Source organism: Juglans regia, chromosome 8 (assembly GCF_001411555.2).
Source record: "Juglans regia cultivar Chandler chromosome 8, Walnut 2.0, whole genome shotgun sequence".
Classification (NCBI taxonomy): Eukaryota; Viridiplantae; Streptophyta; class Magnoliopsida; order Fagales; family Juglandaceae; genus Juglans; species Juglans regia.
This window is the reverse complement of record NC_049908.1, coordinates 24,247,731-24,273,041: the sequence shown is the minus strand read 5'-3', so window position 1 is coordinate 24,273,041 and position 25,311 is coordinate 24,247,731. Positions and strand designations below refer to the sequence as shown.

Below are 25,311 nucleotides of genomic sequence, written 5' to 3'. Positions count from 1 at the left end.
GTTTTACGATCTGATATACCACAATAACTCGCATCAGTCTGTGAACTTTATTCTTGTAAGATCTTTTGGTGAACCATAAATTTCTATTTATCTTTCAAGCAATCTTATACTTCATTCTAATTTATAAAAATTTGAATCGTCTCTATTTGAGAAGTGTCTAGTCTACATAGAAATCTTACACAAAATGTTTACAAATTGGCATTAATTAATGTGATCAGAAAGTTCTTTTTTTTTTTTTTCTTTTTTGAAATAAATCATTCCTCATTCATTCATATAAAGTGTTTGATCAATACAATGTTTATCAATCTGTAAACTATTTAAAACAAACATTGGAGCTTCTTCCATCCACATTTTCTCCTCTTCAGAATGTAGAGCAGCTTTTGCTAGTTTGTGAGCTACTGCATTAGTATCTCTATGTGAATATTGGACTTTTCATCCTTGCCAACCTTTAAGCACCATCTTCATCTCTTCAATAATACTTCCATTGAAAGATAGGTCTTCAACTGGATCATTCACAGTGTTTATAACAACCTGTGCATCACCCTCAAAAGCTACCTTGTCAAAATTTAGATCCCTACAAAATTCCATTGCTTTTTTCAAAGCATAACACTCTGCTAGAGCTGGTTCTACCACATTTCGTTTCTATACATGACAAGTTGCCATCACCTCTCTCTTCTTATTTCTGATTATAACACTAGCTCCTATAGATCCGAAAGTTCTTTTAATTGTGAAATAGATATGACATATGACATTAAGTTTGTAAATCTTCAGAAAATTTGGTCATAACCCTTTGTGCTAGCGCTTTTGCCCATTTGTGATTAGCCCAGTCATGAATACTCTTAGTCTTGTGGTCCAGTGAGTCAACATTTGTTTAATTAGGATTCTCAATGCTCCCCCTCAAATTCAAGGGGGGGAACGAACATTGAGTTTGTCGTGTAGAAATTTAAGTCAACCAAAAACCAATAGTTTAGTAAAAATGTCTATATATTGATCTTTACTACTCAAAAAACAAACGTCCAGTTGCTTAGAGACCACATGTTCTCGAACAAAAAGAAATCTATTTCTATGTATTTAGTTCGAGCATGAAACACTGGATTGGCCGTCAAGTATGTTGCTCCAATATTGTCATACCACAATATAAAACAAGAAAGGTGGTGAAAACCAACCTCATGCAAAAGAGATCGAATCCATTGTAATTAAGCGGAAGCATTAGCTAGTTCCCTATACTCCACTTCAGTATTCAAATGAGATACAATATTTTGTTTCTTTGCACTCCAAGAAACTAGATTTGGTCTGAGATAGATGTAATAATCCCCAGTGGACTTGTGATCATTTGGGCAGCCCACCCAATCTACATTTGAATATGCTGAAAGTTGTAAACTAGTAGATGGCTGGAGTAGGAGACCATAAGCAACAATCTCTTTAAGATATCTTAAAACTCGTTTAACTACAAACCAATGAGAAACGGTCGGCCGCTACATGAATTGACACAAACAGTTAACAGAAAAGAGATGTCAGGTTTTGTAAATGTAACGTACTGGAGTGCGCCAACGATGCTGCGATAGAGGCCAGGATCATGAAAAGGGTCACCTTTATACAAACTAAGATGATAAGCATTTGACATTGGAGATGATATAGGCTTTGCATATAACAAGTTTGATCGTTGGAGTAGATTCAGTATGTATTGTTGTTGAGTTAGCATTAGACCAAAATCAGTACGTAGTGCTTCAATGCCCACAAAATAATGAAGAGATCCTATGTCTTTTACAACAAAATCTACTTACAACGAACGAAGTAGAGAATCAATTGTGGTCCTGTGAATCAATAAGCCCTATATGTGTTTTTAGGATTAACATTTTGTGGTATTACATAATTTGGATAAAATCTCTCTGTTACATTTTTCGTCCATCTCAATTAATGGATGACACATATCATTATGTAAGCCCACCACATATCAAAATGTTTTTTGTATTTTCAAGATTCTAATTGAAAATAAAATCTTTTAATAATTTTTTATTAAAAAACTAGAAGAAAAAATGAGGGTTTCTAATAGGGTTGTACATAGATGGGTTCGGCATCGGTTTCGGTGCCCAACCGAGACCCCACCGACTTCTGCCATGAAAGTTCAGAACCGGCTGAAACGGGTCAATTGGGGAGAGAAAACTAATTTTCTCGGTCTCGACGCGGTGTGGTTTAGTTCTTTGGTTTGCTGTCAGCTTCTCTATGACGGAGAGGGATGCTACGTCGTCTGCCATGAGAGTTTAGAAGAAAGTTGCAGACGCGGAAACGGTGTGAACTGAGGAAGAAGAATATGCGAGGAAGAAGAAGAATGTGGGTTATTATTCCATTTTGAAACCTCACCGTTTGGCTTTTAAGCCACACGACACCATTTTATTATGTTATTCTTTTTAACTTACGGGCCATAAAACAATGTCTTTTAACCCATTTAAGTGAAACAATGTCGTTTCATTTATATATATTTTGAAATATATATATAAACGGTCCGCTTGTTCAGCAGTTCTTTCCTGGTTCAAACTAGCGTCGAACTAGCCGACATCGGTTTTCATATATTCCTGCTGCAAGCCGACTGGTTCTCCGCTGTTTTCGGCCGATTCTGTGCTCCAACGGCCTATCTGAGTCGAAGTTGGTTGGTTTTCTCGGTTCCTATACAACCCTAGTTTCTAGGAGGGGATACCTCCATTTCCAACCACTGGCTACCATGTAGTGGCCAGACCACTAGGGTGGCCAAAACTTACCACTCGTGGTGGTCTGACTTGACCTACCACCACGAGACAACCAGCAGTGGACCGGGGGTGGGGAGTCCCACAAATTCCAAAATATTTTTCATTCTTTTTAATCAAAGAATTATAAAAATCTATTATTTATATTTATTTTAAATTTTCAAATTAAAAAATAGTTTAACATGTAGTAGACTCACAAGATAACAAATCTCATCCGTTAATTGAGATGAATGAGTAATTCTAAGGGATATGATCATCAAACGGTGTATCCCTTGGAATGACACCATATCCATGGTGATGATTCACATGGGGGTAATGGTTGAGGAAGTGTCAAGAGACACTACATTTTGATTTAGTCAAAAAGTCGTGTCACTTGTTAATGATTGTACCATTTGCCAACCATTGTCTTATCAATGGTAGTGCCCATTGCCAACCAGTGCCTCATGGTCTATAAATAAGGATTATTTGTGCACAATAAATCGACTTGAATCCCTTTGTCCATCACCAACTTGTGGGATAAATACCCTCAAAGAAGTATCACCATATTGTCAAAACTCTGTCCAATTTTCATCCATTTTTTTCTCCATATTTCTACGATCAGATCAAGAGTCTAGTCATGACAGAGGGGTTAATTTCGCATATTGAGAAGACAATTAATAGGTAAGTGTTTAGTTTGACAACCACATTTGCATATAACAATCATCTTCAAAGACTTTCAAGTTGAAGGGAAAAACTTTTCTAAATTACGGTGGGAGGCCTACAGTATACTGAGAATCTTCAAAATCTTCTAAGTTGTTATTATTTTGAAGAATATTATTGGCAGAATTTTACACAAAGGAAAAACAGTGCACTGCCCAAAACATTTTCATACACTGTTACTGTTTTGGCTGGTCTCCGAAGTCCCTCACCGTCGCTAGGATTCGAGAGTGTCGGGGGCAGGTCGGAGCCTTGTTGCCTTCATCCATCTTGTCAGAGGGAAGCACTTATCAATCATTTACAAAATTTGTGTCATTCCTACGTGAGGAAGAAGAAGGAGAACAAATTGGTTGAAACGGGCAAGAAAATTCAAATTATTCTTGGCAAAACGATATTATCGTTCAGCCAAGTGAAAAAAAAAAAAACTACCAAAACGAAATTGTGACAATTTTGGGAAGCCAAACATTGCAACGGACGGCACCGTTTCTAGCAAGGGTACAAACAATACCATTCTGAGAACGTTGGAAGCCGCCCATAAGAAACAATACTACGCCATTTCGGCCAAACCTAACGACGCTGTTTCATTTGGAATGGGCTCACCTCAAGTGGCAAGTTTACAGGCCTTGCCACCAACCCACTTCACTGAAGTATGTGGGCTCGTAAAGAACTGGTCTCAAGCTCAAGCCCAAGCCCAAATCTCCAGCGCACAAGCTGACCCATCATCTGCAGATTCAAATCGAGCATTAAGCAGATCTCTGAGCCTAGTTACTAGCAAAGAGAAGGAACGCCCCGCTAACTGCGCCGTTGAGAAAGCCACTCACCATCGGTTTTCTTCTCCTAGACTCGATTTGAATCGGTTGACTAAAGTTTTTGAACTGGTTCGGGCCAATTTTGGTATTTTGGGTCGTTTGGGGTCATTTCAAGCCTAATTAGGTCTATTCAAAAGTTGTTGTCCTTCAAATTTCGTGCCAAACAATTATAGGGCACCTGTTCGTCGACATTATCGCCAAAAATTCCCTGAAAGGGGAGAAATATTAAGGAAAGTTCGTGGGAATACTCGATTAGGGCGTCACTTTCATTATTCTCCTTATTTAAAATATAAAAGAAGACTTACAAGGTTGCTACCTTAGATTAAATCCAAGGATTATTATTATTATTAAATTTATAATAATTTTATTTTTTCATAGTTGAACTATTATATTAATTTATTTACAATAGAATATATTTATTATTTCTACATTTTTGTTGTTAATTTTTAAGATTTATTATTTATGACACCAAAGAAAAGTATTGATCCCTCGGGGATAGAAAAACTAAATGGAAGAAATTTTCAGGCATGGAGAAGACATATAACTTTTCTTCTAACTCATGAAAATATCATATACACATTGACAATACCAAAGCCATCAGGAAGTGTAGAAAATTGGCTGAATGGAAGTGTAAGCAGCGTATGAAGTAAAGATAAGTGAAAAGAACACAATGCATGAAAAAAAAAAAACTTTAATTTTGCATTGATGAATGATAATATTATTCATCTTTTTGAAGATTATGAAATTGCTAAAGAAATTATGGATGCAGTTGATGCAAAGTATGGATTGTTTAAGGTTGGATACTTATATACAGTTATTATTGGATAAGTATAACCGAACTTATATGAAAGAGAATTATGACATTGGCGATCGTGTACTTCAAATGAAGTTGATTGTAAAATAATTATATGATGTTAGTCATCCTCTCACTCATAAAATGCGAGTTACAATTATAATGAATAGTCTTCCTTCATATTGGGATCACATTGTTACTTCTTTAACACATAGTGAAAATAAAATAACAATAACATCGCTTCCAGTATTTTTAGTGCTTGAAGGAGAAAGAATGAAAATAAGGAATAGAGATAATGAATCATCCAATTTGTTTATTGCTCAGGATAAACATTCTACACAGAACAAGATGGAGCCAAAACATTTTAAGAAAAATAAATGGTTGAAGAAGAAATAAAGTAAACCATTTACTGGAAACTGTTTCAAATGTGGGAAGAAGTGACATTATAAATCACAATGTCTTAATAAAGGAAAAGCACAATAAAGCATGGAAATTGTGATGACAGTTCAGAAGTAATGCTCGTGAAACCAACGTCAGATTCATGGTGGGTTAACTCAACAGCAACAAAGTATATATGCAGGAACATAAATCTATTTGTCAAACTTGAAGAGAAACAAACAGGAGAGCACATAGTGTATATGGACAATAACACATACTGCGATGTCTTGGGACAAAGTAAATGTAAATTTAAAGTAAATGATTTTATTAATTTACTTAGTGATGTGTTATATGTACTTAGTATTCATAAGAATTTAATATCAGTGCATGTACTAGATTAAAAAGGTACACAATTGAGTTAAGTTTGGAACCATTGTAATAAATAAGGATAATGTATCAGTGAAAGGCGTGAAAGATCACGATATCTATGTACTAAATGTTGATATTAATAAAATATCTATTTCTGATTATTTAAATATGTTTATTGATTGTGCATATTTATGACATTTAAGATTAGGCCATATAAATAAAAATAAGATGATCAGAATATATAAAAATGGATTAATACCACAAATAAACTTCAGATAATTTTAATATATGTGAACATTGTATCAAATGAAAAATGAGTAGTAAATCTTTTACCAAAAGTTGGAAATCCACATATTTACTTGCAATTATACATTCTGATGTTTGTGAGACTTTTAAAACTAAAACTCATAGATGAATGGAATATTTTATTACTTTCACTGATGACTATTCAAGATATAGGCATATATACTTACTCAAACATAAATCTGAGATAATTAAGAAATTTAAAAAATATAAAACAGAAGTAGAAACTCAGTTGGGTAAGCTCATTAAAAGTTTGAATAGTGATAGATGAGGCGAATTTGAAGTTTTAAATGATTTCTGCAAATTGAATGGTATAAGACATATTTATACCATGTCATATAAGGCTCAACAAAGTGGCATTGTAGAAAGAAAAAATAGAACTCTATTAGATATGACAAGATCGATGATAGTATATGCTGATCTAGCAGCACATTTTTTGGGTGAAACATTATCAACTATAGCATATATATTAAATAGAGTTAAAACCAAAATAAAACCTTTTACATCTTACGAGCTTTGGACCAAACATAAACTAAATTTAAGTAAACTCAAAGTTTAGGATTGTAAGGCATATGTGTTTATCCCAAGGTCATTAAAGATAAATTGAAAAGCAAAACTTGAGAATGCAGATTTATTGAGTATGTAGAAAACATAAGTGACTATAGATTTTATTATTCTAATAGAGGATTTATAAAAAGTAAAGATGTCATTTTTTTAGAAAATACAAACCTTACTACTCCAGTTGATTAGATAGATTTATTAAATGATCTAGATAGTCAACAAATCTCGACAGGGCTTGTCAATGAGAATTATAATATTATTCAAATGCAAAATAATAAAAATAAAAGAAAGTCATAGGAAAATCAATTTTCGAGTATTGATGTTGAAGAAAGAGGGAGAAAAAGAATCAAAAGACCATCGATATTATTTCAATATCATTATGCACTAAATACTAGTTTGAAAAATTTAGAAAATGATCCTGAAAATTTTTTTGAGGTAATCAATAGTATCGATTCAAATAAATGACTTGAGACCATGAAAGATAAAATAAAATCGATAAATAAAAATAATATTTGGGAGTTAATAGATCTTGCAAATGATAGAAAAACTATTGGTTGCAAACGGGTTCTTAAAAGAAAATTTAAAGTTGATGGTAGTTTGAAAATGTATAAAACAAGGTTAGTGGCCAAAGAATATAATAACGACTAGGTGTAGACTTTGTGGACACGTATCTGTCTGTGGAGAAGTTCACATCCGTATGGATTATCATGTCTATTATTGCTAAAATGAATTTAAAATTACATCAGTTCGATGTAAAGACAACTTTTCGTAATGGTGATTAAAAGAAGATATATTTATGATCCAATTAGAATGATTTTAAATTAAAGGACATGAAGGAAAAGTCTACAGGTTGAAGAAGTCATTGTATGGACTTAAGCAATCTTTAAAATAGTGATACTTGAAATTTCACTAATCCATTTTGAAAATGAGATATGAAATTAGCCCACTAGATCATTGTGTATATATATGAAAAAATAATAATAAATTAACATTATTATCATTATATGTTGATTATATATTATTAACAAGTAATTGTCTAGATATGATGAACGAAACAAAAGAATTCTTGAAATCTAAATTTGAAATAAAAGTGATGGGTGAAGCTGCCTATGTTCTTGGTTTAAGAATTTCTAGAGATAGAAATTCAAAATTGTTATATTTAGATCAAGAAAAATATCTAGAAAAAATGCTTAAAATATTTGGTTTAGAAAATTGTAAATCCTTAAGTACATCTGTATGAAAAGGTCATGCTTTAAATATAAGTATATGCCCAAAAGATGAGGAGAAAATAAGCGAAATGCTTAAAGTTCCCTATGCTCAAGCTGTGAGAAGCCTCATGTATGCAATGACAAGTACGAGACCAGATATTTGTCATGCAGTAGGATTGGTAAGCAGATATCAATTCAATCCAGGTAAGGAACATTGACAACAAGCAGTGAAGTGTATATTAAAATATTTACAATGGACCAAAAATATGAAATTGTACTTTGAGAGCAATGATTTAGAATTAATCAGCTATAGTGATGCTATTTTGGAAGTGATATAGCTGATAGAATATCTAGAAGTGGATATATATTTCTATTTGGTGGAACAATAATTTATTGGTTAAAAAACCAGACTTTGTTGTTAAGTCTACTATAGAAGCAAAATATATTACTTGTATTACTGTAATAAGTAATGAGGTATGGATGAAACGTTTTATTGAAAACTTAAATTTAGGTACATCCACAAAACTAATTATTGCGTTTCGTGATAATCAATCTGTAATCTTATTAATAAAAACCGGTATACAAAATTTCAAGGAAAAATACATTGATATGCATTATCACTATATTTAGATATAATGGAAAGATGTGAGGTCAATGTTAATTTTATTTTCTCAACTAAGATGATAGCAAATCCGATGACAAAATGATTATCTCTGGAGAAATTCAGAGAACATGTGACTAGAATACAGTTGAGAGATACCTAGGTAAAATAATCTCATGGTTGACATGTATAACTTAAGAAATTCTAGGGACACCTAGAAAAATGGAGTTATGGTGATACTCAAATGAAATCTTGGTCATTTGTAAACTCACTGATAAGGTGATTAAGGAAAATCTTAAGAATGGCTTTAAGGTAAGTACTTAATAAAATTTTAGTGCAGGTTGATTAACTAAATAATTGATTGATTATTTATAAAGTCGTTGATAAGGTGATTATGAAAAGCCGCAAGAATAACCTTTAGATGAAATATTTAACGAAAATTTAGTGACATGGATATTGATTATTAATCTAGTCACAGAGAATTGATGTCATTCACTAAATTTTTTTAGTGAAATGAAGTCACTTTTTATATATGGTCAGTGAGAGCACATATGGTGGAAGATGCACTCAGATAAGGTAATGACAAAAACGTGTGCACGTAGAGGCTTGTCATGCTTTGACATCGATCTGCAAGAATATGCAGATGAGAGTTGAGTAGTGGAAAACTTGTATTCATATCAAGGTAAAATACTCAATTAGATCATCACTGTTTTGTGTGGTCAAGTGAGAGATGTAATTCTAAGGGGTGTGATCACCAAATGGTATCCCCCTTGAAATGACACCCTCTCCATGATTATGATTCTCATAGGATGATGGTTAAGAAAGTGTCAAGAGACACTACATTTTAATTTAGTCAAAATATTGTGTCACTTGTTAATAGTTGTGCCATTTACCAACCATTGTCTCATTAATGGTTGTGCTCATTGCCAACCAGTTCCTCATGGTCTCTAAATAGGGACCATTTGTGCACAATGAAGGCACTTGAATCCTTTTGTCCGTTACCATCTTGTAGGATAAATACCCTCACAATAGTATCACCATATTTTCAAAACTCTATCTAATTTTCGTCCATTTTTGCTCTTATTGAAAATATAATGTAGAGATCTTATCTAAATTATTCAATACCCCGGGAGATTAATACTTAAAAAAATAAGTGCGTTAATTGCAATTGGGCAAAAGTAGAGAGGTATGACTAAATTTTTCTAAATTTTATTGCCTAAGAGTATTAGCATTAGTTTCAATAAAGTCATATATAAAATTCAACTAAAAGTATATGTTTTCTGTAAATTCAAAACCATTCAAATCATAATCTCACATTGAATTAGTCAAAATAATAATATTTATACTTTTTTTTAATATTTTATAACTACACTAATTATATGTTAATTAATAATTTAATTTTTACTTAAATTATTATTTTCTAACTAATTTTTGTCCTCAACTTAATTTACAAAACCAACTTATTCTTGAACACTGATATGTGAACCGAATATACAATTCCAAGTATAATATACTTGACCAAGTATAATATAGAAGCAGATCTTAATATATCGAAATAGTTATGAGTAGTTAGATCTGATATTTTAGAATAAAATATCACTTTTAAAAATGAATAGTATATCTTCAAATATGAAAAAATATTTAGAAATATTGTAGCTGATATTTGATGTCACTAGTATTATCTATTTTTTCAAATTTTAAAAATGAATTGACATTTGAATAAACTAATACAAGTGTTCTAAGATTTATGTAGGTAGCGAAAAATCTTTCTCCATTTTTTACGAGATATATTTTAATGAATCAAATATTTAAATAAAAAATGGAAGACGGATACGAGAAGTGAGTTGAGTTGAATTGAATTGAGATGATAAAATATTATTAGAATATTATTGTTTATTATTATTATTATTTTGAGATTTGAAAAAATTAAATTATTTATTATATTTTATATTAAAATTTAAAAAATTTATAATAATGAATTAAAATGAGTTGAGATAAGCTCAACTTTCAAACGAAGTTTTAAGAAGAAGTTATCTCATTATTATTTAAAGAGTAATTTTACATACAACCATGAAGTGCGTAACCGCCGCGTAATCACTTTGAAAAAGAGTGAGGTCCACTATTAAAAAATTAATTTTTTTCATGTGGGTCCCATATTTTATTCATTTTTTTCAAAGCGATTACGCGACGGTTATGCAATTCACGGTTGTAAGTATATTTTCTCTTATTTAAAAATAAAAAGAAAAGGAAAAGTCTGGAAAAAAAGGGATTGCCGACACCGACACGCAACTGCAAGTAAAGACGAAAGAGCATAGGATACGAAGTCCCACCGGCTCATCAAAGTAAGCAAAAGCCTAAAAGCACAGAATATATAAAGGAAAAGGAAAATTACAGTACGACTCTTAAATATGTTAAACAACGGAATAGTAAAAGTGTTTATTTTATTGAGAATTGATTTGAATTGAAAGATGAATTATTTTATTTTTATTTATTTTTATTTATAAATTATTTTAATTTATTTTTGAATTTAAACTAGACATTAATCATATTTTATTTTATTATTATAATTTTTTAAAATTTTTACATAAAATATAATAAATAATTTAATATTTTTAAATATTAAAATAATAATAATATTATATTCAACTTTTATCTTAATACACCTAATCACAATTTACTATCTAAACGATACTTAAATGTATTCTTATATATTTTAATTTTTTTAATGATTGATAAAGTGAATATTAATAAAATTATCTATTTTTTTTATATTTTTTAATAGTTAAAGATATTTAAAAAAATATTTAAAAAAATCATTTGCATTGTATCCTTTACCCTAATATAGAATAATATTACATATAATCGTAGAATTTAAATATTGTATAATTTTTTATTAAAAAGATGATGTTTATTATTAAAAACTATTTTTTATTATATATAAATTTCGTATTTATTATTTTTTATAAAAAAATTATTCAATACTTATAAATTTCACAATTCTTAAATATTATTTCTCCAATATTAATAAGAAGAATTTATCTTTGAGTGACACTATAGTCACCGTTTTTAACGGTAGTTGAGAATTATCGTTAATGGTTTTAAGATTTTTTTTTTATTTTTTTATATATATATTTTTTAACACATTTAAATATTTTTAAAAAAATAAAAAAATTTATAATATTATTAGAAAGTACTTACTTAATGATTAAGTAAAAAACACAAAAAAAAAAAAAAATAACCGACAATAAAAACTAGCGGTAAAAACAATTGAATAATATTACTCATCTTTTTAAATGAATAAATAGGAAGATTTTAAAAGCAGCAGCGCAACGCCAGCTCACACCAACCTGCCCATCCAAAGCGCGTACACACACGCTCCAATTATAACGCTTCCTAATCTATATATATTTTGCGCGTTGAATGCAGCGCTGGATACAGCCCACGAGGATACGAATAGGCTCCGGTACTCATAGGAATTCAAACGAGGCTTCTAGGGTTTCCAAATACGTCTTCTGGACTCTGGAGACGCCTCTTCTCTCTCTCCTTCATAATCTTCCTTATATTTCCTCCTGCTCCTTCCTTTTCCTCTTCTTCTTCTTCGATTTGTAGGTTCTAAAAACCGTAGTGAAATCTAGGGATTTTAGATTTCGTTTTGGGCGTTAATCGTAGACTTAGGGTCTCCAAATCCCTAACCGGATCGATTATTAGTCTGGTTGTTGTTTTCTCGATTCCCGAGAGACTAGGTGATAATCGAAGCGGGGGAAAAAAAATTGCGATTTAGGTATGAAGCGGTCGAGGAATACGAAGAGTGTTTCGTGGGCTCCTGGAGTTAAGCTTTGTCAGGTATAAATGCAATATCTCTGATCGAAGTTTGTTTTTTTTGGCGTAAATTAATCCGAGTTTTATTTCTTAAAATCTGATCTAATACAATAAATCATATATTTACGGTTTGATTTTATTGGCTGCGAGGGGCTTCGCATTTATTTCTGTTGATGCGATTCAACGTGCTCCTTCGATCTTCTCCTATTTACAACTGAGAAAATATTCATTCAGCAGATCATTTTAATCGGATTTTTATTTTTAAATCTTTCTATATCATGATCATGAATATTTACTTTATAATCAATATTAATTTCCTAGATTTTCAATGATAAGGAAAAAAAAAACAGAGTAGGTGCTCATGAAACAGCGATCAGTCACCGATTCTGAAATAATCCATAGGATTAATACAGTTCGAATGCAGGATAATTAGGCTAGAGATCAAAACTTGACAAAACTCTAGTGGAAAAATATAAAGATTTCTAAAACAGCTTGGTGACATTTAAGAGCTCGATTTGGTAAAATGGATTCTAGTTTCTGCAACCAAAACCTGTAAAATAATTTTTTGGGGTAATCATGGTGGGAGTCCTTCAAATACTACATGTTTATTAGGTAGAGTGATTAAATCAGGATTTCCTATTTTTAAGGAAACTCTGTTGGCCTCTATATATTTAATTATTAGTTATTGACAAATTTAACACAAAATTAGTATAATATAAGGAAATAATTTTCTAAATATAATGAAAAAGAAAACTGGGGCTATTCTCTGCTGAAAAATGCTTAATGGTCACGGGAAATCAATGAATAATTATATAACAAGATGAATATCAATCCATGGCAGTGCACAGGTCAAATTTGATCTCTTTGGGGTGCCATGGATACCGGATAAAAATCTGTCTTCCATTTGGGAACATTTATTAATAACTTAATAGCTAGAAAGTTTCAGCTGTCAATTCCTCAATAATCTATTCAGCCCATGTTTTCATGGGCCTATTTTGTTTTACCATTTTATATAATTTCATAGTTTCTATAATACAGAAATGAACATATGACGGGACAGTTCAAGTGTAGGGACTATGTCATCATAAAATGAGTAAATAAATAAACTGAAGCACAGGGTGTTTCACTATTTATTTTTTCTTTTAAAATGGCTTGTATAATGGTAAAAGCTCCAAATTTATCGAAAGGGACAAACAATTTGGCCTCCGGAGTTATTATAATGCTTAATTTTGAAAACAAGTGATAGGGATCCAAAAAATTTAATGACCCAAGAGCTAAACGTTTTTTCCCCTTGATGGATGAAAGATTTGACCCTGATATTTTGATTTAGCGTATAAATGATTATGGGATCATAGAAATATGGTTAATCTATTCGAATTCAATATGTTTCACAACTAATTGCATTTTTTTCTTATAAATTTAGAAAAGACTTCGATGGCCATTGGCTTATCTCAAGTTTACAGACAGACCCCTTAGGCGCTTGAACCGGTGAGGTGACAGCATAAAGGACGAATTGCAAAATTTTGGCGTTGTTTCTTAAAATTGTGTTTTATATATGTAGAGGTATCATGGACCTGAATAAGTTAAAACGATATCACAAGGACTTGATAACAGTACCATCAGGTCACCAAGTCATACCTGCCCCCCATCCCTGCCCACTTAGAGAAAAATAAAGTAGATGTGGAACATTATACCCCAGAATAGACCATCATGTATTAGTTTTCTCCCCTCCCGGTAACACGACATTCCATCAATTGCAGCAGACAGTAAGATTTAACAGACATTTACAACTTTACTCTTGACAATAGCTTTCTCAATATTTGCAAACTGTAATGTTAAGGTTTGATTCAGATTTTTGGAGGGCAAAAGCTTTCTGACCCCAGAATAATCATATTGGGGGTGAGAAATTGTTTTACGAATCATATCAACTTCCTGTGGATGTTTTAAGGACTTGGCGTGCTTAAATTGTTAGTAAAAGAAGGAAACACCTATGATAATGAACAATGCATTAAACACATGGTGGCATATGCATTAAAACTATGTTTTCAATTCTGTTGCCATGCAATCATGTTACTATCTTCTTTGTATCTTATATATTTGAGTTGAGTGCTTCTGAATGATTCATTTTCAGAGTCATGAAAGGATCATGTATGGTGATAGTAGATGGGGATTATTAGTTTATGGAATTGCAGGAATTAGGTCCTTTTCTTGACTATGAAGTTGTGAATTGTGATAGATGAAAAAAAAAAAAATTGTAATAATAATAAAAATGATAACAAAAACAGAAACCAATTATCTTCAAGAAGAATGTAAAGGACTTTTTGTGATGTCATCTATGCAAACTAGAAATATGGTTTTGACAAGTAAGGTGTCTAGACAGACTAGAAATAACCATTTTACTGGACAAGGTTGGCAGTGAGTTAGATCATCTGAACATGCAAAGGATGAGCAAATGATAAATTCCATGATAAGAATTCAGATGGGGGCAATTGGAAATTGGGTTATTTCGTTAACCCGTCTCTGTGACTATGAAGGATGTTACTTCTAATGCCATTCAGGCTCCAGGGCTTCTGAAAGTTGAATAGGATTAGAAATTACAAAAATTAAAACTGATGGCTTACTTTGCTTAAGTCAAGTAATTGTTTTTAAGCTAGCTAAAGGCTCTAGTGATGTTTGTTGCCTTATATTGCTTTTCACTTCCCTGTATATCTGTTGATTTTGTAGTGTGTGGTAGAGGATTATATGTACCACATCCTCAGTAGGGACTTCTTTTCAAGTAATATGCACTTCAGCTTATGTCCCTTAAAATCCATTTATATCTGCTAAATCATTTAGAAGTTGAAGTCTCATGAAATATCTTCCCTTGAAATTATACATCACGTTTAAGAAAAAGAGATGATAACTGGGATTAAAAATTTCAGGGATGATTTGCATCTCATGGGACTGAGAATTATGGGGACTCTTTGAAGTCATATGATATAAATCTGCTCTATGTTTGTTTGGTGTTGGAGCATCCTGTATGATTCATATCCTCGGCAATAATTTGTAAAGGAACTAAATATTCTTTGTTGTGAGCTTGTTGTATACGCTCTTATTAGTGCCCCTTTCTTGTGGCAGTTTCTTTTGAAAAATTTGAAGGAGCCAGTATAACATATTACTTGTAATTTACTGGTGATGAACTAATTTCTGTTTTTAAATAGGTAAAACTGTTTTCATTGGAGGATTATCCTGCAGAAGTTGGGCTGAGATCAGAAGATCATCTTCAATCAAGGACATCATGGATGCTGCATTCTGAAAATATGGAATCTAATAATTTTCCACCTGGGTTTGAAGGCAGTCCGTTTGAGAAACATTTGAAGAAAGAACCTATCCAAGCCCGTCGTTTGAAATGGAAATGCCCTCCCAAGGTTGGTCTCTTTCATTGTGTATGCATGCAAGCATGTGGTCTTGTCTATTGTCTGTGTCATGAGGAAAACTCTACATTTCATATCCAATTTCTTGTATAAAGTTATGGTCTTGAATCAGCATTTAATCATGCTTTCATTAATTGTGATCTTGAATCAGTATTGAATTATGCTTTCCTTACTATTATGTGAACAGTTTTTTATGAGTCACAACTGGCAAGTTGTAGCCGGTGAAGAAAGCAAAGAGGTGGAGGCTCAAAAGATAAGGGAAACGAGAGTGCTCGAAGCCGTTTATCCACGCCCTTCGGCCATTCCTCCTAGGTTATTATTATTATTATTTTGTCTCATCTCTGGAAGTTTGTTTCTTCTATAGACTCCCTGTTCATTTTTACATATATGAGTCTGATTCCTTTCTTCTTCTTTTTTCCTTTGCAGTCCATCTGTTTCTAGGGACATAGAAAGCGAACATTATGATGATAGCCTCACTCCCATAGTCCCCACAAATCCAATTGAAGAAGAAGAGTCTGCAGTCATACCATCCAATTTGACACTACCCATGAACAACACCCTTGTTTGCCCACAGCCATTGGCATCTGAAACTATGAACTCTCCAACTCCAAAATGCTCTGACCCTGGGGCACCTACCATTGAGAAACCTGCCCATGAAATTTTACCCAAGGTAGGCACAGACATGATTGCCGCGGCTTCTACTACTTTGGCCACACTCATGAAAACCAACCAGCAGGGTAGCTTGATTGATACTGATTTGCTCATTAAAATCCTTAGCGACCCAAAAATGATCCAGAAATTGATTGCCGATCATCCTCCACCAGTAAATCCGGTAAGCCTCCCTCTCGCCAATAGAGTAAGTGAACCTGCCAATACAGGAACTGCACCCGTGAATGTGTCTAAGCCGGTAACTCCAACGGTATATCCAACTGTCTCAAAACCTGATATACAAAGGCCTGGTAATGGATCCTTGTACCAAGTTCCCAACGGGGTGAGACCTACTCTGAATAATACACTTCCTCCCCATCCAGACAATGGTATGAAGCCAGTAGTTCCATCACTTGCCTTGTCCTGCCCCGAACCCAACAAAGTCCTACCGACGAAGCAGGCAAACGGAAATCTTTACGGCGGACCATTGAATCAGGTTCGACCCGCATTAAGTGCAATGCCTGCACAACCAATTAAAGCTCCAATATCTAGTTTCACGGCCATGGAAGCTAAACCTGTTAAGGATGCAAACTACTATAAGAACCTCATTAGGCAACATGGAGGAGAAAAGCAAGAACCTCGGGAACAACATATGCTTGGACAAAAGGGTGAACATCATAGCCTCGTACAAAATATTAAACATGGAGAAATGAAACCTAAGAGTAAAAAACGTTGCATATACTTTAATGGCCCAAAGGGTTGCCGAAACGGCGTTAGTTGTCCATTCCAGCACGACGTGTCGTACCAGTGGCGGACGGGTAGTAGTATTATAGAGGAGTTCCCGAGTGCGAAGAGAATGAGACTGGGTGGGGAAATTACTGGAGGGATATAGAATTTTCTTTCACCCCGAGGCTTCTTGCAGTCACTTTGATTTCTTTTGCGGCGTTATTCTAGTTGAGTTTTCTGTACATAAAATTCCCCGGAGAGTTGGAACAGGGTTTCTAGAGAGAGAGAGAGAGAGAGTTGATAGTTTCACATGTTAAGAAGGAAACAACTGGTTGTTGGTACAGTTTGAAATTTAATCAAATAATTTTCTTGGTTTTAATCAATTATGGGCAATCTTTTTGGGCTCCTAAAGTCTGATATTGCTTGATAGATTTATCACATTAATAACATTTGTTATGCATGGATTATTATTCATAATTACAAATTTAAGATGACTAACGATGTTGAGATCTTCAGAAATGCTATAGCCATGTCAAAATCTTATAAAGCTAAACTTACAAATTGATGGGATTTAATGTGGTGCCATAGATAGTAAAATTATTTTTATTATAAAATAGATCTAACTTATCATATTAAGTTATATCATTTTGTGGATTTATTTTTATGAACTCTTTTTGTAACTATAGTATTTATCTAAGACCTTTTTTTTTTGATAAAATGGATGTTACCTTTCATTAAGAGAGGACTTATAAAATTGATTTGATAAACAAGCCAATTACAATCGTTAGTATCTTCTTAGTACACTTTCGTGACTAATATAGTCTAGTCCAGACAGTAAATCTCTAAAGACTTAGATCTTAGAAAAAATATCATCTCTGTCCACGACAGAGGTTACAAATCCCCATACCCTGATTAAGCAGGGTAGGGTATACCAAACCCCGTCAACACGAAGGGGGGACTACTACTCCATTCGGACCAAAGTCCGAAGGCACTATTTTTTTTGAATTTTTATTGATCTAGAAATTACATTACACAAAAGAAAACTACAAATAAAACACTGCATAAAAAAGGATAAAGCAGTGCACAGAGGCTGCTGTGGCGCGTGCAGTACACGCGCCACTCTGGGAAGAGAACCGACAGTTGACCTTGGAGATCCCAGACTCACAGACTCCAAAAACGCAGTGCGTGGTGTTGAAAGAGGGCTCCCTGGAGGTGCGTGGAAGCCACGCGCCAAACGATGCCGGAAACTTCGACCCGCGCGTGCGAGCTACTCGTCGCTCTGTTTGGTGCCGCATTCGGTGGTCTTGAAGGTCGGTGGTTGGGCAACACCATGGCAGGGCGTGTGCTGGTTGTGGGCGGCAGGAAGACCCAGATTTGCGTTTCTCTCTTATTCCGCCTGAAAATACATAAAAATAAAACACTACATAGAAGAGAAGGGAGGGAGGAAGGAGGAGGAGGGAGGGAGGGGAAAAGAGCCGAAACTCCCTCCCCTCTACCTGGAATCTGTGAAGTAAGTTTTAGAGAGAATGAGAGAGTTTTAGAGATTTTCGAAACTCATTCCAGGCTTCTTCCGGTGCGTGCATTCGGTGGTCTTGAGAACTCCTATCTAAGACCTTAATTTCTATAGAATTTAATTTACTAGATTCCTTGATGAAGAGCTAACTTACAGACGTGGACAAATTTGGTCCAATACTGTTTTAAACTCATTGATAAGGGTTCCAAATCCGAAGGAAAATATCTACAAGTCCGGTCTATATAAAAGTTGGAAACTTAAGACTATTTCTTTTCATCCATTGTAAGGCATCGAAACTTGCATCTGAACTCTCTTCACAGAAATATATATTCTCCTCTAAATAATTGTCCAATTTTGATTTACTAGGTTGCACTTTATCAACACTTCTAACAAAAGATTTAAATAATGACTGGCCACTCTGCATGCTTCTCCTAGCACTTGAGGAACAACTGGATACGTTTATTCGAGCATTTTTCTGCTCTCTTTGTGCCTCAAGAGTTAAATTGTATTCATGAACATACTCATCATATAACTCACGCAACACTTGAGAGACGTAATCAATATTCTTATAAGCATTCAGCTCTTGATAAATTAAAGGAAAACAAAATTGAATTAGGACCATTTTGAATCTAGGGTCTAACACCGCAACGATTGCCATCAATAGATTACACTCACCCCAATATTTCTCAAACTTAGCACTCATTTTCCTTACTATTGATTTCATGTATTCATTCTCATCTCTACTCTTCTTACCAAAGATGTCCTTCATTCTCCATACTTTCGAAAGAAATAAGTTTGTTGTTGGGTGATCACTTCTGGATACAAGATTGGTTATTTTATTGAAAATAGCAAGTTGTTGACAAATATTTTCAACTTGTCTCCACTCTTCAACAATTGGAATCAATTCAAAACTGCTATCTCTATCACCATATCTAGGAAAAACTTCTTTCAACTAAATTGCAGCATCCAATATTAAATATATGCTATTTCATCTTGTAAATACATCTAAAATCAGTTTCTTTAAGGGCAATTGCAACTGTTTTGCAATTTCACTAAACTGTTTTAGCCTACTCTCTGATGGTACCAGATATTTTATATCATCTCTCACACAATCAATGATCTCCCTAATCTCCCCAAGTCCATACTATACCAGTAAGTTAGTTATATGTGCACAACAACGTAAATGAAATAATTTTTCTCTTACAGACAATGTTTTTTTCAATATAAAATCATCTTTTAAGATCATAATGGCAACATCATTAGAACTTGCATTGTCAACAGTAATTGAACTAATTTTATTCTCAATTCCCCAACATTGGAAACATTTTTCTAAAGCATCAGCAATAAGAAGGTTAGTATGTGGAGGTGGCACATTACAAAAGTTCAACACACGCCTCCGTAGATGCCAATCAGTGTATATAAAATGACATGTTACTATCATATATGAAATTTTTTTACAAGAAGTCCACATGTTAGTTGTGATATGAACTTTCTTAACAGGTTTAAGTAAAACCTTTAATTTTGTCTTTTCAGTCTTCGAGACATTTTTTTCCCAATATAGAGTATTTGCATTCATGAATTTATTAAATACCACATGCTCCATCAAAGAAAATGGATATTCATGATAAATTATCATGTGAAATGCAAGCTCTCGAACCCTACTACGATCATAGGTAAAGTTTGAGACAGTGAAGCCATCATCTGCCTCCTTAGACTCAACTGCTAAAACTTTCTATTTTTTCTTAGAACCCATGTATGGCAAATTAGTTAGCAAGTGCCTACACAGTGAAGTCGTATAACTTGATCGAGATGCTTTAAACAAAGTTTTACACCACTTACATTGAGGCTGTTTAGCCCAATCTCGTTCAATTTCGACAAATCATTCCATACAATGGAAGTCCTCTTTCTCTTTTTTCTTTCATTGGCTACATTTGAACTTCTGTTGGGCTCTCAGTAGAGACAATATTAGTGGCATTAGTATATGCAGTGTCTCCATCATTATCAGACATGGGCTCTATTAAGCGGATCCCAATAGAGTTTTCATTTTCATACTCCTCCACTAGATTAAGCAAATTCATACAATCATCCATTTACTAAGGTCTAATATTTTTTAAATACAAAATCAGAAACAAAAAATAACTTAAATAAGCATATAAACATTGACCACACAAGTTATATTAATCAACTAAAATGAAAACAATCTTGTCTTGATGGCTTAAGCTGCCTCCAGAAGCAATGGCACTAAAATATGTTAAAGTAAAAAACATTTGACTCCAACAGTTTTGTTATACAGCCTTGCCTTGATGGCTCAATGTGACTCAAAAGGAAAAACTGATACAGTTGATATAATCAACTAAAAGATGTTAAAGTCAAAAAATTTTGAATCGAACAGTTTTAGTAGATTCTTGCCTTGGTAGCTCGATGTGCCTTCAAAAGTAAGGCACCTCAACAACATAAACATAGAATAGATTGGATAAAGAAATAGCAACATTTCATAAACACACAATACTATTTCATACTTGAGGATCAATGAACTAGATATGATAATTTATAATCAACAAAAACAGGTTCAAGAAAGCATATTCAAATACTTGAAGTAAGAACAAGAAGTCCACAAAACATATTGTAAAAGGTTAATCAACCAAGACACGTTAAAGATTGCATAATTAAATAGTTGAAGCAAGAACCAGGTATGATAATTTATCACCAATATCACATGCACCAATGTTTCTCATATTTGAAGAGAGAACATGAACCCAGAACATATTGGATAAATACAGAACAGAACATAAACACATCTACACATAACAGAACACAAACACATCAGCACAGAATACCATTTCATAAACATATAAACACAAAACAGAACAATTTATAAACACATAAACATGTTAAAGAAAGCATGTTTACATACTTTCAGCAAACATAAAGTAAGAACCAAATCAAGGAAGAATAAGTAAAAGTCACTGCATTGTGGAGTGCAAGTTTTGCTTCAACTTTCAAGCACAGATCTGTAACTTGTAACTTCTTTCTTCAGAAGATTTTTCCCTCAAAATTTTCAATATGGCAGATATAAAGTTTGAAATAAATAGTTTAGTGCAAGTGCAGTATGCAAACATCAGCAAGATCAAGATAGATTTGAGTGATAGACAGATATCTGAGTCAATCACAGTCTCAGACTCTCACAAAAGCATTCAAGCATGCATATATCATATATGTCGTGATTAAACATGTATGGGCCTATGACAGGACAATGTCACACTGTCACACCATTACGGCGTACTATAGTTTACAAATACAAACATGAATCACTAGGGCTGTGCAAAATTTTGAAAATTCTGACTCCACCAGACATCCGCTCAGATTCCGACGGAGTCGGAGTGGTCGGAAATCGGAGTTGAAGTTCGGAGTAACTCCGAATAGTGAGTCAAAGTTCAGAGCTCCTTGGAGCTTCGAACTTTGACTCCGATTTTTTTTTAAAAAAAAATAAACGATGCCGTTCTACTTAATGTGGAACGGCGTCGTTTCATCACATGGGGGGTCCAAAACACAGGACCCCCTTCCCTTCTTCCTTCTTCGGTTCTTTCGTCTTCATTCTCTCTCAAGTCTCACGTCTGAACCTTGACCTCGCCGCCTCGTTCCCTCTCTATTGCCGCCGTTCCTCTTTGCTCAATCTGAGCTTCAGCCTCCGTTCAGCTTCAGCCTACGGTGAGAGTACCCGATTCCGAGCCCTAAAATTAAATCAAACAATTTAATTTTATGTACATGTCTCTTCCGTTAGTCATAGCATCCATGTCTGAGTATTTTGTTGTGATTCTTGTGAATTTGTTTTGTAAATTTGTAGTAAGGAAATGTGTTTGATAAAATGTGTAATATGTTTGTAAGTTGTGTTGTATGCATGCAATAAAATGTGTAATATGTTTGTAAGTTGTGTTGTATGCATGCAATGTGTTTGATAAAATGTGTAAGAAATGTTACTCCTTCAAAAATTGAAATTAGACAGATTCTCCTTAAAACAATGTGTTGTATGCATGCAATGTGTTTGATCTATTTACTGAGTATTGTAGAAAAATTAGACAGATTCTCCTTAATTTTTTTTTCGTGCTTTGGAAAGAAATTCTTTGAATCAAAGACACTACTTGTATCAAGTTCCAATTCAAACCATATCCATTCGTGGATTTTGATTTCATTCCAACAATCTATACATAAAACGTTAGTGTAAATATATTCAGATTTTTTTTTTTTTTTTTTTTTGTTTAGAGGAAGAACTTATTCTAATTCGTGAGCTTTTCCATATGCCATATATTCCTAAGTTGATAAACTGATAATTTTTTTTACATCTTAAATTATTTTATAACATTTTTATATTATACAAAACAATATAAATTATGACAAAATATAAGGAAATATAACTATTTATTATAATACTTATATAGTCTTCCCTCCCCAAAATAAAAATTTGTATTCACACTTGCCATAACATTGCTCCCACAAAAGCCCTGCAAATTACAAAATAACATTGTCAACCAACCCGTTTACAAGAGATGTTAAAAAAGTTCTAGTTGACCAAGCAATATCTATAGAGCAAGTAGGAAGTATAGAGTTTCTTCTTTAATTTTAATTTTAATTTTTTGTTGGTTGAGAAAATGGACGTTCAATAAATTTTCATTTCTTTAATTATAAGTATATAATCCTGGTCAAATATATTGTTGCATCATTGGCTTTGCAACAAATTCAACCACTACCAGTTGTAGGAATCTATGTGTGTGCATACACATACAATATACATATCTACATATATATATATATATATATATCATCTTGTTCACATAGGCTAGCTAGCTTGCATATAATATATGGACAATACTAATATTATTATATATGCTATCCATTTAAGCTTTGAAGGAAACACAACCACATCCTTTGTGTTAGTAACTCAAATGCATCCTTCAAAAAATAAAAACCCTCAAAAATGGAAAGGGAGGGTGTCCCATTCCACAGAGAGAGAGCAGATATTCCAGTAACTTCCAATTCTATATATTATAAAAGAATAGAATTAAAATTACATTTAGATACTGAGATATCAAATAATTAAATTAGGGGCTCAAAAAACTTGTTATTGTTAGTAATGTTTTGTAACACTTTATGATACAATAATACATGTCCTATTATCTCATGTTTAAAGATTACAGTGCTTGCTTTGTAATTATTTTATCTTTTTCTTCTCAATTCAGATCGCCTATACTGGTAAAATTAAAGGATATCAATAATGGATATGTAAATAAGGGCTATGAATTACTCTTTTATAAATTTTTCAGTAGAGTCTATATTGGAAGACCACATATACTTTTGCGTTGATTCAAATTTTTAATATAGGCTAGTTATTTTTTAAACTAATTTTTTACTTCTAATTTATTTTTTCAATTTCTTTGATTGTGATATGGATCCTATACCTAGTGGAGATGATCGTCCACAAGGGGATGTGGCGGATGCCAATGCTACAACTCCTACAGCAATGGGTACTTCCACCCCTAGAGCCACATCTAGGACAACTAAATCTAGAGCAGCTACATCTTATGCGAGTAGTCGACTCCCACTCTCAGTAAATATAGAGGATGAGGATATGTTCAACGAAGAGGAGAAGATGCCCATTGAGCAAGATCAACCACCACAGCCTTGTAAAAAGGGGTCGTGGACATGAGAGCATTTCACCAAAATTCCTGACGATATTGCGAACCCGGTAGCAAGATGTCATCACTGTGGGAACCTTTGTGGATGCCATTCGAAGAAACAAGGCATCAGTGTGTTAATAACACATCTAAATGATTGCCAACGATACAAGATCGCGAAGGGATTGGCAACCACTGATCAGACCAACCTCAGTTACCAAACTTCTACAGCCACTGATGGTACACAGTCTAAGAAATTGATCATCCCTCAATACAGTGAGAAGATGTTGAGGGACATGCTTGCAGAGATGATAATTATTGATGAGATGCCCTTTACCACAGTCAATAAAAGAGGCTTTCGAAAGTTTCTAAACTTTGTTGAGCCACGATTTCCCATTCCATCATGGTATATGATGCGAGATTGTATGAAGATGGATGCGAAAGATAAGGCAGAGATGAGGAAGATGTTTATTATCACTGGTCAGACAGTGTCATTTACGACTGACACATGTACGTCCATATAGAACGTCTGCTACATGTGTATCACATCAGATTACATTGACAGTGAGTGGATTTTACATAAAAGAATTATTGGCTTCAAAGAAATTTTGGATCATAAAGGTACATCCATTAGGGTGAAGATGAATGATTGTTTAAAGGACTGGAAAATTTAAAAAATGTTGTGTATTACAGTTGACAATGCCAGTGCCAATGAAATAAAAATTGATTGGTTTAAGCGGAACACGATGATGAAAGATGATGTCATTCGGGCCCACGAGTTTATTCATGTTCGATGTTGTACTCATATCATCAATCTCATAGTTGTTGAAGGGTTAAAAGAGGTTGATAATTTCATTATCCTAGTTCGCAGCATTGTGCGATATGTGAAGGGTTCCCCCTCAAAGGCTTGCCAAGGTTGAATGTTCTAGTATGTTGTGCTTAGACGTTTCGACTCGATGGAACTTTACATACATGATGTTGGAAGTGGCACAAAAGTACCAAAAAAGGTTCAAGCGAATAGAGGTTGAGAATGTGGGCCTGAGGTATGCTTTGTTGGAGCCAAT

General features: G+C 33.5%; 1 protein-coding gene across 1 annotated transcript; it reads left to right on the top strand.

The window, feature by feature from the left end:
- The first annotated feature begins 11,893 nt into the window (after positions 1-11,893).
- Positions 11,894-17,448, top strand: LOC108979297 (zinc finger CCCH domain-containing protein 6-like). The gene is made up of 4 exons (XM_018949957.2): positions 11,894-12,302; positions 15,479-15,685; positions 15,879-16,003; positions 16,118-17,448. Exons 1-4 carry the CDS (start codon positions 12,243-12,245, stop codon positions 17,229-17,231), a joined length of 1,506 nt encoding a protein of 501 aa, XP_018805502.2. The 5' UTR covers positions 11,894-12,242; the 3' UTR covers positions 17,232-17,448.
- The last annotated feature ends 7,863 nt before the right edge of the window (positions 17,449-25,311 follow it).

What these genes read in the sequence shown, in the direction of transcription:
- LOC108979297 (XM_018949957.2), top strand. Translation starts at nt 12,243, where the DNA reads ATGAAGCGGTCGAGGAATACGAAGAGTGTTTCGTGGGCTCCTGGAGTT. An exon ending in AATGGAAATGCCCTCCCAAG is followed by an intron (nt 15,686 to 15,878) that starts GTTGGTCTCTTT and finishes TTATGTGAACAG; the next exon opens with TTTTTTATGAGTCACAACTG. An exon ending in CCTTCGGCCATTCCTCCTAG is followed by an intron (nt 16,004 to 16,117) that starts GTTATTATTATT and finishes TTTCCTTTGCAG; the next exon opens with TCCATCTGTTTCTAGGGACA.